Genomic DNA, 12,059 nt, shown 5'->3' with positions numbered 1-12,059 from the left:
GGAGAAAAATATTGTTTTGATCCTTAGGAGACCTGATTACAGGAGGTAATAAATCTCATGTAACTTTTAGTCTGCAGAACGCAAATGATAAATCAGAGATTCACTTATGCACATATACCTGACAGGACACACTACCATTATTTGTACTGAAGTAGTGCGTAGAGGCTCCAGTTCTGGATCAGAACCTCATTGCACCAGGCATGGTACACATATACAACGGAGATGGGCCCTGCCTGAATAGTTTATAATTTAAGACAGACAACAGTCTTGAGGGTTTTGCTTTTTTAAGAAACAGGGAGTTTAGTAGCCTAGGCAAATATTACTACATTTCACATAATGAGACTGGCAGGGAGAGGGACGGACACTCTTGGCTAACACTGGCCCAAAGATACAAAACTAATATTTTCATCATTAATAAATTAATCTAGCTACCATGATTTATGACCACAAGCACAGAAAAGGGTCACAGACCAACTCAAACAGTAGCTGGAAGAGCAAACTCTACTACTGTTTTTCCCCACACTTCCTTTTAGTCACCCAGCTGATTGAGGTCTTTGTTACACATAATGTGATCTGAAACCCAGGTAACAACTGAAAGTACCCCATGCTCTTTAAGCTATTCCTCAGGTGCAACAAGTATTATTACCAGATCTTCATTTAAAAGCTCTATTCTAATCTTTATGTTCTCCATTTTAAATTCCTTGCCCAACCAAACTGCAGTTCTATTTCCCAAAACAGACATCAAACCAACCACTATCAGAGTTTCAGCCACAGTGTTACCAGGGTGGAGCACTTTGTGATTGTGAACAAACCAGTCCACAAAATCTGGATAATAGAAAGCTAAAGACAGATCCAAAGCACCTTCTACAATAGACTGCAACTTCAACCAACCATCTGAAAAAGCAGGAAGCTATAGGTGAGGAGGAAGATTTTGAAATTTCTTATTTAAAAAGAAAAGTGAGCTTTTATAAAATTAAGATGATACATCACAAGTCCTACCAAGTAAATGAGTTGGTTCTGAGGATCATTCCAGAGGCTCCAAATTCACTACCTCAAACTCCTCTCCCAATGCACCCTACAGCTTGAAATTTGGCAACGCCTTACAACAGGTAAAAATCAGGAAATGCATGACAGAAGAGGGCCAAAGAATTCTTAACAACTTACAAAGATAGGCACTCTGCCACACTTCTTTTAGAAGTTTCTCTTCATAACTGTGTAAAAGCCCGACAGCAAAGGAATTAAAAGAATTCAAGCCTAACAATGATTTCAATGTCAGATTGAAACAATAAACTACTTTGGAGTGTAATGTTATCTTTCAGAATGAGAGGTGTTATCACTCTGCTAGAACACCTTCTTGTCTTTTTAGCATTAATACAGACAGTTCTTTCTACAGGTAATGATTACCCTGTTAGGTAAACCCCAGAACCTTGTCAAATGAAGTATAGTAGCAATTGCTTTAACAAAAATCCATTTTACCCATTTTTCTTTTTAATTTAAAAGAAGGGGACATATGGTAACCATAAGTTATAGGTGGATAGAAAGGGAGACATTGTCAGTGAACGCCTGACAGCTCAACAGATTAGTCACTAGCTTCTCTCTCCTTGGCCCACAAATGTGCTAGCAAGTTTGTTAAAGTAAGAACCTGCACAGAGGATTAGAACAGAAAACTCAGTGTGTTAATATATTAATGTTTCACATTTCCATGGTGCATTTCGTCTGAAATTTTCACACTGCACGACAAAACATTCGTAACAGTAGGTAGTCAGCACCATTTTACACATGGGGAAACTGAGAAAGTGAGAGGTTGATTTGCTCAAGGCAAGTCAGTGGCACAGCTACAACAGAACACAGAATTCATAACTCCTAACCACCTGCTCTAACCTAAGCTTCCTGTAAGTTGTGCGGCCGTGAAGCAACCTATTTAGTACCATGAAGGAGCTCAGAAAACCCACCCAGAGACCTGCCGTGGCCGGAGAGGGGTGCCCTTCCTCCAGCCCCCACCTAGCCTGGCCCCTAACCTGCCACCAGAGAAAGGCCACTCCCCCAACCCAGCCTGAGGCCCAGACCAAGCCACAGCTGGATCGGGCCCAGCTGCACCTGGGGTAACGCAGTCCAACCCCAGAGCAGTCCAGACCCAGACAGGCCCTGGGGTGGCGCAGCCCAGACCAACCCCAGAGCGACATAGCTCTCCCACAGCCCGGACCTGCTGGGGCCAGGAGAGGGGCACCTAACCTGTAGCTCCAGCCCCAGAGCTGCCATGATGCAGAGAGGGTCCTCCCCTCCCCCCCAAGCCCAGGTGCTGCTGCATGAAGAGAGCACTGTGGGGAGTCCTCTCTCTTCACTGTAGCCCCAGAACCCCCCTGCACTCCAAACCACTCATCCGTGGCCTCACTTCAGAACCCACACCCCCAGCCATAGCCCTCCCCCCCTGCACCCCAAGCCTCTGTCCCAGCCCTGAGCCCTCTCCCACACTCCAAACCCCTCAGCCCTATCCACAGCATATGAACTTTGTTACGTGCATCAATATGACACATCACCTCCATATTGGTGCACATAACAAAATTCAGTAAGCACACTGGTGGGAAAAATTAAAGGGAACACTGACTCTATCAGTAAACACAGCTTCCATTGTTAGGGCAGCACTGCTGTTGCACAACTTCAGAAAAAGTAGGGAAAAAGTGATGCTGTGACAAACAGAATAGACATGACAATTTTAAGCAAACAGCACACTAGCACAAGCCATACATTTTAGCAATCCAGGAATTCACAAGCACACACAATGCCATCAGAGATGAGTAGTAGATATTCTGAATAATGAATTAAACACTTCCATTGGTTAAGGCATCTTTTTGTTTGCAAGAACCATATAATAAGTATACACAAAAATATTTATTCCATTATTCAAAAAGAGTGACATGCGAACTATGTGATACAGATCCACTAAGCTCACCTTTGAAGTACATTTTTGTACCACCATCACAAAGCAACTAGAGAGAGGTCGGATGTTAGACTATTTGTCTTTTCAAGTGTTAAAATTATATCTCATTGGTAATAATCACTTGACGCTGAGAGTTAGTGTTGAGATGTCACAACTTGACAAGCCACAGGGTTTTACCACTGTGGTGCAACCTTGGACAAATGTTAGTGGTTTCCAGTCCCACCACATGTGGTAGCCTGGAACTGGGGTGTCTGAAGAAAGACACTTGTGAAAATGTACAAGCTGTTGTTAGATACAAGATGTACTGATGCTGACCTAACATGTGTAAACATGCTGTATACTACCCCCTTCTATATACCTGTGAGGAACACCTCTTACAGGCTGACATGTTAGATTACATATCTGACACCTGTGAGCCCACGTATTCCATGGCTGCAAAACACACCCTTTGCCACAGATTGGCACTTAAAATATCTAAGCTCTCATATTAAAACACACACCACTTTTCCACTCCTAATTGCAAAGAAAACTTTTAAAATGTGAGCTAACGTATAATACAATACAATATTGTTCCTTGAGTTTGCAGACAGCCTGAAACAATACCTCTGAGAGACATATGATCCATTTCAGTCAACCTAAGGATGACAGCTTAAATGTCTATTTCTCCAATTAGCCATGTCATTGCTCACCATTTTAATCACAAACATTCAACTAATGTGCTTAGCCCACAATCCCAAACTGCTTCCCATATCCTCCTGGGGTTCCAAAAGCCTCAAATATCACCTACCCAGCTGCCAAACACATCCAGCTTCCACCTCCCTCCCAAACTAAATTTCCATGACACAATTCTATATTGCCCTCACAAAAAACTGAAACAAAGTGTGGGAGGGCATAAAATGAATTCCACTTAACATGGCCTATTATACTGGCAGCATTTTTGTTCATGTTGAATTCAATAAAAGACTCAATTTTTTAAATTTTAATAAGCTGGGCAAAATTTCCAGTTTGCTGCAACAGAATATCCCAGAAGTCAAAGGTTCTTTCATAAAATTTAGTTTCAGTTTGCTGTGGAGGATATAGGGCCTTGGCATTCAGAACGCAATCTCTGTTATCTTACTGACATAACAAGAGGTTTCCTTGACATACTGTAACTCCAGAGGCTCAGGAGTAACTCTGTCTAAGGCACTGGACTGACACTTAGGAGACTCACGTTCAATTCCCAGCTCTACCACATACTTCCAGTATTACCCTGGGCAAGTCAATCTCTGTTCCTCAGTTCCCATCTGAAAGTGAAGAAAATACTTCCTTTTTTCCCCACCTATGGTCTGTCCCACGGCCTGTAAAAGACGGTTACTCACCTTTGTAACTGTTGTTCTTCGAGATGTGTTGCTCACATCCATTCCAGTTAGGTGTGCGCGCCGCGCGTGCACGCTCGTCGGAAACTTTTTACCCTAGCAACTCCAGTGGGCCGGCAGGTCGCCCCCTAGAGTGGCGCCGCCATGGCGCTCGATATATACCCCTGCCGGCCCACCCGCTCCTCAGTTCCTTCTTGCCGGCTACTCCGACAGTGGGGAAGGAGGGCGGGTGTGGAATGGATGTGAGCAACACATCTCGAAGAACAACAGTTACAAAGGTGAGTAACCGTCTTTTCTTCTTCGAGTGATTGCTCACATCCATTCCAGTTAGGTGAATCCCAAGCCATACCTAGGCGGTGGGGTCGGAGTGAGAAGTCGCGGCATGGAGCACTGCAGATCCGAAGGCCGCATCCTCTCTTGACTGCTGGACCAGGGCGTAGTGGGAAGCAAAGGTGTGGACCGATGACCAGGTCGCTGCCCGACAGATTTCCTGGATGGGCACACGGGCGAGGAAAGCCAGCGACGACGCCTGCGCCCTGGTAGAATGCGCAGTCACACGGCCCGTAGGAACATGGGCCAGCTCATAGCAGGTCCTGATACAGGAAGTTACCCATGAGGATAACCTCTGCGAAGGAAGCCCCTTCATGCGGTCCGCTACTGCCACGAAAAGCTGGGGGGATTTGCGGAACGGTTTGGTCCTCTCCACATAGAACGCGAGAGCCCTACGGACGTCAAGCGAGTGGAGCTGTTGCTCCCTGCCTGAAGAGTGAGGTTTCGGGAAAAAAACCGGGAGGAATATCTCTTGGTTGACGTGGAAGGCTGAGACCACCTTAGGGAGAAAGGCAGGGTGTGGCCTCAGCTGCACCTTATTTTTATGGAAGACTGTATACGGGGTGTCTACCGTGAGAGCCCGGAGTTCCGACACCCATCTAGCTGAGGTGATAGCTACTAGAAAGGCAGTCTTCCAAGAAAGATAGAGTAGGGAGCAAGTAGCTAACGGCTCGAAGGGGGGCCCCATGAGCCAAGACAACACCAGGTTAAGATCCCAGGTCGGTGCAGGGAGTCGGACGTTAGGGTATAGACGTTCCAGCCCCTTCAGGAATCTAGTCACCGTCGGGTGAGAAAAAACGGAGCGGCCATCCCCACCCGGGTGAAAGGTGGAGATAGCCACCAGGTGGACCCGCAGGGACGATATCGCCAGGCCCTGATGTTTGAGGGACCAAATATAGTCCAAAATATTGGCCACCGAAACTTCCATCGGGCGGAGACCTTTCTCCACGCACCAACAGGAGAAACGCTTCCACTTGGCCGAATATGTCGCTCTAGTGGAAGGCTTCCTGCTGCCCAAGAGTACCTCCCGTACCGGGGTGGAGCAGCGCAACTCAGAACTGGTCAGCCACGCAGGAGCCACGCTGCTAGGTGCAGCGACTGGAGGTCCGGGTGACAGAGAGTTCCGTGTTCCTGGGTGATCAGATCCGGGTGAAGGGGCAGGGGAACTGGGTCGGCTATGGCCAGGTCCAGCAACATGGGGTACCAATGCTGTCTGGGCCACGCCAGGGCTACCATGATCACGCGGGCCCTATCACTGCGCACCTTCAGAAGGACCCTGTGGACCAGTGGGAACGGGGGGAACGCGTAGAACAAGTGGGTCATCCACGGAATAAGGAAGGCGTCCGCTATAGACCTGGGTTCCCGGCCCTGAAAAGAGCAGAACGCCTGGCATTTCCTGTTCCCCCTGGACGCGAAGAGGTCCACACGGGGACAACCCCACCTCTGGAAGATCGAGAGGGCGATGTCCGGGCGAAGGGACCACTCGTGTGAGAGGAAGGATCTGCTCAGGCGGTCCGCCAGCGTGTTCCGCACTCCGGGGAGGAAGGAAGCCGTAAGGTGAATGGAGTGGGCTATACAAAAGTCCCAGAGTCGCATCGCCTCGTGACATAGGGGAGAGGATCTGGTGCCGCCCTGCTTGTTGATATAGTACATGGTCGTCGTGTTGTCGGTAAATACCGCGACACAACGGCCCTGAAGCTGGTGATAGAACGTTTGACAAGCAAGGCGGACCGCTCTCAACTCCCGCATGTTGATGTGCAGCTTCACCTCCTGTGGGGACCACAGGCCCTGTGTTCTCAGGGTTCCCAGGTGGGCCCCCCAGCCAAGATCTGAGGCATCCATCGTTAGGGACACCGAGGGCTGGGGCGGGTGGAATGGGAGCCCCGCACACACTACGGACTGGTCTAGCCACCAGCTGAGAGAATCCAACACCCCCTGGGGGATAGTGATCAGCATGTCTAGTGGTTGCCTTGCCGGCCGGTAGTGTCCGATGAGCCACGACTGGAGGGGCCTCATGCGGAGCCGAGCGTAACCGGTCACAAATGTGCATGCTGCCATGTGGCCTAACAGGGTTAGACATGTCCGTATCGATGTCAAGGGGGCTGCCCGCAAGCGCTGAACGATCGCCGACAACGCCTGGAACCTTGGCAACGGCAGAAGGGCCCTGGCCACGGTGGAGTCCAGGGTGGCCCCAATGAACTCCACCCTCTGCGAGGGGAGCAGGGTGGACTTGCCCACGTTGATCATGAGGCCCAAGGTAGCAAACAGGCCGGTGATCCTGCGGACGTGGCTGCAAACCTGTAACTCCGACGTGCCCCGAATTAACCAATCGTCTAGGTAAGGGAACACGTGGATACGACTGCGCCGAAGATGTGCCACAACGACGGCCATGCATTTTGTGAATACCCTCGGAGCCGTAGAAAGGCCAAATGGGAGGACTGCAAATTGGTAGTGAAGTCGGCCTACCACGAATCGAAGGAATCGTCTGTGGTGTGGCCATATGGCAATATGAAAATAGGCGTCCTGCATGTCGAGGGCGGCATACCAGTCTCCCGGATCCAGGGATGGAATAATGGTCCCCAGGGACACCATGCAGAACTTCAACTTCGCTAGGTACTTGTTGAGCTCTCGCAGGTCAAGGATGGGCCTGAGGCCTCCCTTGGCCTTGGGGATCAGAAAGTAGCGGGAATAAAACCCCTTGCCTTTCTCGTTTTCCGGAACCGCCTCTATAGCTCCTTTGTCGAGGAGCGTCTGTACCTCCTGCCGAAGGAATTGCTCGTGAGAGGGGTCCCTGAAGAGGGACAAGGAAGGGGGGCGGGAGGGAGGAAATGATACAAACTGCAGGTGGTATCCCATATGCACCGTGCGTAAGACCCAGCGATCGGATGTTATTTGGGTCCACGCCTGGAGGAAAAACGAAAGGCGGTTGGAAAATGGGGGGGAAGGATCCGTGGGGGAAACTGGTACTGCGCCCTCGGGCGCACCTTCAAAACGAAGGTTTGGGCCCAGGCGGGGGCTTGGAGGAGCTTTGATTTTGCCCCCCTTGGTTCCCCGACTGTCTACGCCTTCCATTCCTGCCGCGGCGCCTATTAAGGTCCTGCCGCTGGCGGAACTGGGGGTATGGCCTACGCTGCTGCTGCTGCTGTTGCGGCCGGAAGAGTCTGCGCTGCGTCCCCGGCGTGTGCATCCCGAGGGAGCGCATACTGACCCGATTGTCTTTAAGACTTTTCAGTCTGGGGTCTGTCTTTTCTGAGAACAGGCCCTGGCCTTCGAACGGGAGGTCCTGGATGGTGTATTGGAGCTCCGGTGGAAGGCCAGAAACCTGAAGCCAGGAGATGCGGCGCATCGTTACCCCCGAGGCGAGGGTACGGGCAGCCGAGTCTGCAGCGTCCAAAGAGGCCTGTAACGAGGTTCGTGCAACCTTCTTGCCCTCGTCAAGAATCGCCGCGAATTCTTGACGAGCCTCTTGTGGCAGCAGCTCTTTAAACTTGTCCGCTGCCACCCATGAGTTAAAAGCGTAGCGGCTAAGAAGGGCTTGCTGATTTGAAACCCTGAGCTGAAGGGCCCCAGCCGAACAGACCTTGCAGCCGAGGAGGTCCATACGCCTGGCCTCCTTGGATTTGGGGGCTGGGGCTTCTTGTCCGTGGCGCTCCCTCTCGTTCACCGACTGCACCACCAGGGAACATGGTGCCGGGTGAACGTGGAGGTACTCATAGCCCTTGGAGGGGGCCATGTACTTCCTTTCGACGCCCCTCGCCGTAGGGGGGATGGAGGCCGGTGACTGCCAGATTGTATTGGCGTTGGCCTGGATCGTCCTAATGAAGGGTAGGGCGACCCTAGTGGTAGCATCGGAGGAGAGGATGCTGACGACGGGGTCCTCCATCTCAGAGACCTCCTCGGCTTGCAGGCTCAGATTCTGTGCTACTCGCCTAAGGAGGTCCTGGTGTGCCTTGAGATCTAGCGGAGGAGGGCTATTGGAGGAAGTGCCAGCCACCGCTTCGTCAGGAGAGGAGGATGAGGAGACCCCTGGCAAGAAAGTGTCCAGCGGGGGGTCCGCCTCAGCCCTCGCCTCTGGCTCAGGAGCAAGACCAGGGTCTTGCTGCTTCGATCCTTCCTCTCCATCCGGGGAGGGAGGGGGGCGAGACAACGACGCCTCTGGCACCCTGTGCTCCGCCGTTGCAGGCCTAGGAGGAAGCTGTTGGGGGCCCTGGGCTTGATGGTACGCCCAGGGTGTCCAAAACCCCCACTGCTGCGGACCCTGGTCCTGTTGCGGAGGGTCCTGGAATAGAGCCGCTTGTCTGTCGGTGCCCAGTGCATATACGCTGTCCGCTTGTGATGACACCGACGGCTGTCTAGAAGGCCATGGTGGGGCCGACCGCGGCTGGTAAGAGTCTCCGTGGTCCGGCACCGAAGATGTTCTCGGTGCCGGGGATCGGTACCGGGAGTCATACCGGCGCCGGGATCGGGACCGAGTTCTGTCTCGGTGCCGGGATCTGGACCGGTACCGGCCGCTGCTTCGGTGCCGGGATCGGGACCGGGACCTGCCACCGACGAGGTGCCGGGAGGTCGACCGGGACCTGCCACCAGCTCGGTGCCGGGAGGTCGACTGGTGCGCTGAACGACGGCGAGACTGGCTCCTAGAGTCACGGTGCCGGTATCGGCGGCTGGAACCAGACCGTGACCGTCTGGAGGTCGATCGGTGCCACGAGTACGACCGGTACCGCCGAGGGGAGCGGTGCCGGGACTGCGAGCGGCGTCGGGATCTCGAGCGACCTTGGCGTCGGGACCTCGATCGCGAGCGTGAGTCCCCAGACGGCGCCGTCATCATGGGCTTGCCCCTGGACGCTACCCGCACCGGAGGTACCGGGGGTGGCGGCTGAGTTGACTCAGTCAGGGCAATGAGATCCCGTGCCGAGGCGAAGGTCTCTGGAGTGGATGGGACCAATAGCTCAACCCCAGATCTTATGGGGGAGCTCGGCGGTACCGGAGTCGACGGACCCACCGGGCCCGGAGTCGACAGTGCCGGTAGCGCCGCGGCAGATGTCGATGCCGGGCGTTCCATTCGAGTCTGCCTGGCTGGAGTTGCAGACTTCGATGGTCTTGTTTCTACACCCGGTGCCGGGGAAGGTCGGTGCCGGGGAGTCTTTCCGGTGCCGGTGCGATCCGGTGCCGGCGTAGAGATCACGGCCTGCGAAGCTGCTGGGTCAAGTGCCGCTTCCATTAGGAGAGTCCTGAGTCTCTGGTCTCTCTCCTTCTTTGTTCTGGGCTTAAAAGCCTTGCAAATGCGGCACCTGTCCGACCTGTGCGATTCCCCCAGGCACTTTAGACACGCATCGTGAGGGTCGCTGGTTGGCATAGGCTTTTTACAGGCCGCACATTGCTTAAAGCCCAGCGAACCAGGCATGAGCCCGGTGCCGGGTGCGGCTACAGCCCAGACCGGCTAACAACTATGTACAATATTATTTACACTACAAACTAATTAACTAACTATACTTAACCACTAACTAACAACGGTAGTAACAACGGTAGTAACAAGGAGAGCTAGGGACGTGGAGGACAGCAATGCCGCGCTCCACAGTTCCAACGACCGACACGGCGGTAAGAAGGAACTGAGGAGCGGGTGGGCCGGCAGGGGTATATATCGAGCACCATGGCGGCGCCACTCTAGGGGGCGACCTGCCGGCCCACTGGAGTTGCTAGGGTAAAAAGTTTCCGACGAGCGTGCCCGTGCACACCTAAATGGAATGGATGTGAGCAATCACTCGAAGAAGAACAGAGTCCTTATTTCTCCTTGCATCTAGTCACATCCATGGCTCTGTTTCCCCCACTTTAGCAGCTGTCCCAGTCTTTCCCAGGTAGATGGACGGGGTGGAGTTTAACCCTTGGTCAATGCTTCCCCTTCCAAGAATCACCCAAGGCCAAAGCAAACTAATTTCTCTAGCTCTTCCCAGACTTAATAGTCCTTCTGCCCCGTTAGTGCAGGCTTGCTCTCCTGGGGGTACACAGTGCCTTCCTGCTGAACCGGCTACAGCTTTCAACCATGTTGATGCATGACTGCCCTTCCATACTCAGTTAAGTCATATACACTCCTCCAGGGCCCAATGATTCCTTGCCCTATTGGCAGAGGGTTCTCCGTTCTTCTCAGCCTTCTCCAGGCTTTGAGACATAACAGTCCTTTTCCTCTCATGGCAGGTTTGTCAGCTCACCCTCTCCTCGTAGTGCAGTGGAGGGACAAGAGAGGCTGGTCTTCTCCTGGGCCTCTCCCAGGCCTCATTAGCCAAGCCTCTCTGGCAGACTCCACCCCAGCTCACTCTCTTCACAGGGAACCACCTGACCCTTGGTAAGCTTGCCTAGTCCATCATAGTCATAACCCACACCTATGCAGCTGAACAGCCAGCATTTCCAGTTTCCTGCAAGTCTGCCTCTCCCCTAACTGAGCTACAGGTAGCTTCTTATAAAGCCTGGCAGTCATGATTCCTCTTGGTCACCTGACCTCTGGACTCTCCTGGAGAAGTTAATTGTCCAGAATTTCTCTCTTTAAAAGAGTCATGCCCCAATAAAAAGGCAAACTAATATTGCCTGCTCTTAAAGGGGTGTGCATTTAGCTTTGATGTTTACCTGGATTCCAGTACTCTGGTTTCCCATTCCTTTATCAGTAGCATACATTTTTGAAAAAAAAATAAAAGTTTTGATTTCTAACTGGCTGCACATGGTTCTCTCTCCTTTCAAAAACTGTTCCAAACTCTCCTCCCCTTCACCCACCCAGTTTTGATATATGAAAATCGTAGGAATCCCTCTTAAACCCCAGTAGGAAGTTCTAGAGACATCTCACCCTAGAAGAAATTATAGCTAGGTTATACTATAATTTTTATCTACTACAGACTAGATATCAAGGTATTTAGAAGAGTACATACTCAGGTTTGTAAACTGGTAGCCAGTACACCAATCTTCCTCCCATCACCAGGTACTCTGCCGCAGAGTTTAACAAGTCAAAAAAGATATCACTCAGATGATAGTTCGAGGAAATGGAGATGTGATTTTCTGTGCTAAACAATATTGAAAAAAAATACTGAACAAGTAATAGCCACAATTTTATTTTATTTTTTGAACACAGTCTGAGATTTGCAAAGCCAGGTAAGGGTATTAGATGACCAAATCCCACTTAAAATTAATGAGAAATCTGCATCCAAACTCTTTCACAGTGGCTTTTTAAATGTTAGGGATGGAATTTGCAAAGAAAACTACTCAACTAAAATCACTTTTGAAATATAAATATTTTGTACAGTGTCTTTCTTAAGCGTTATTGTAAGAATCAAAGGAGGATGAGACATTGACATGAAATCCGAAAACAGAAAATCAAGACCATGCAGCAGAAAAGGCTGTCATCCCAACAACGGAGAGATTGTCTGCCAGGACAGAGAATGCCTGCTGCAGGT

At 51.3% G+C, this 12,059-nt stretch overlaps 1 protein-coding gene across 7 annotated transcripts in view; it reads right to left on the bottom strand.

Moving 5' to 3' along the window:
* The window catches only part of TRMT11 (tRNA methyltransferase 11 homolog), a 64,812-nt gene that overhangs the window by 24,174 nt on the left and 28,579 nt on the right, over positions 1–12,059 (bottom strand). For all 7 annotated transcript variants that reach the window (XM_030556238.1, XM_030556240.1, XM_030556239.1 and 4 more), the window contains exon 11: positions 11,538–11,669. In XM_030556238.1, the coding sequence (XP_030412098.1) occupies positions 11,538–11,669 (132 nt within the window). The remainder of the gene's footprint in view (positions 1–11,537; positions 11,670–12,059) is intronic.

Source organism: Gopherus evgoodei, chromosome 3, assembly GCF_007399415.2.
Source record: "Gopherus evgoodei ecotype Sinaloan lineage chromosome 3, rGopEvg1_v1.p, whole genome shotgun sequence".
NCBI classification, from domain to species: Eukaryota; Metazoa; Chordata; order Testudines; family Testudinidae; genus Gopherus; species Gopherus evgoodei.
This window is presented reverse-complemented; position numbering and strand designations above follow the sequence as displayed.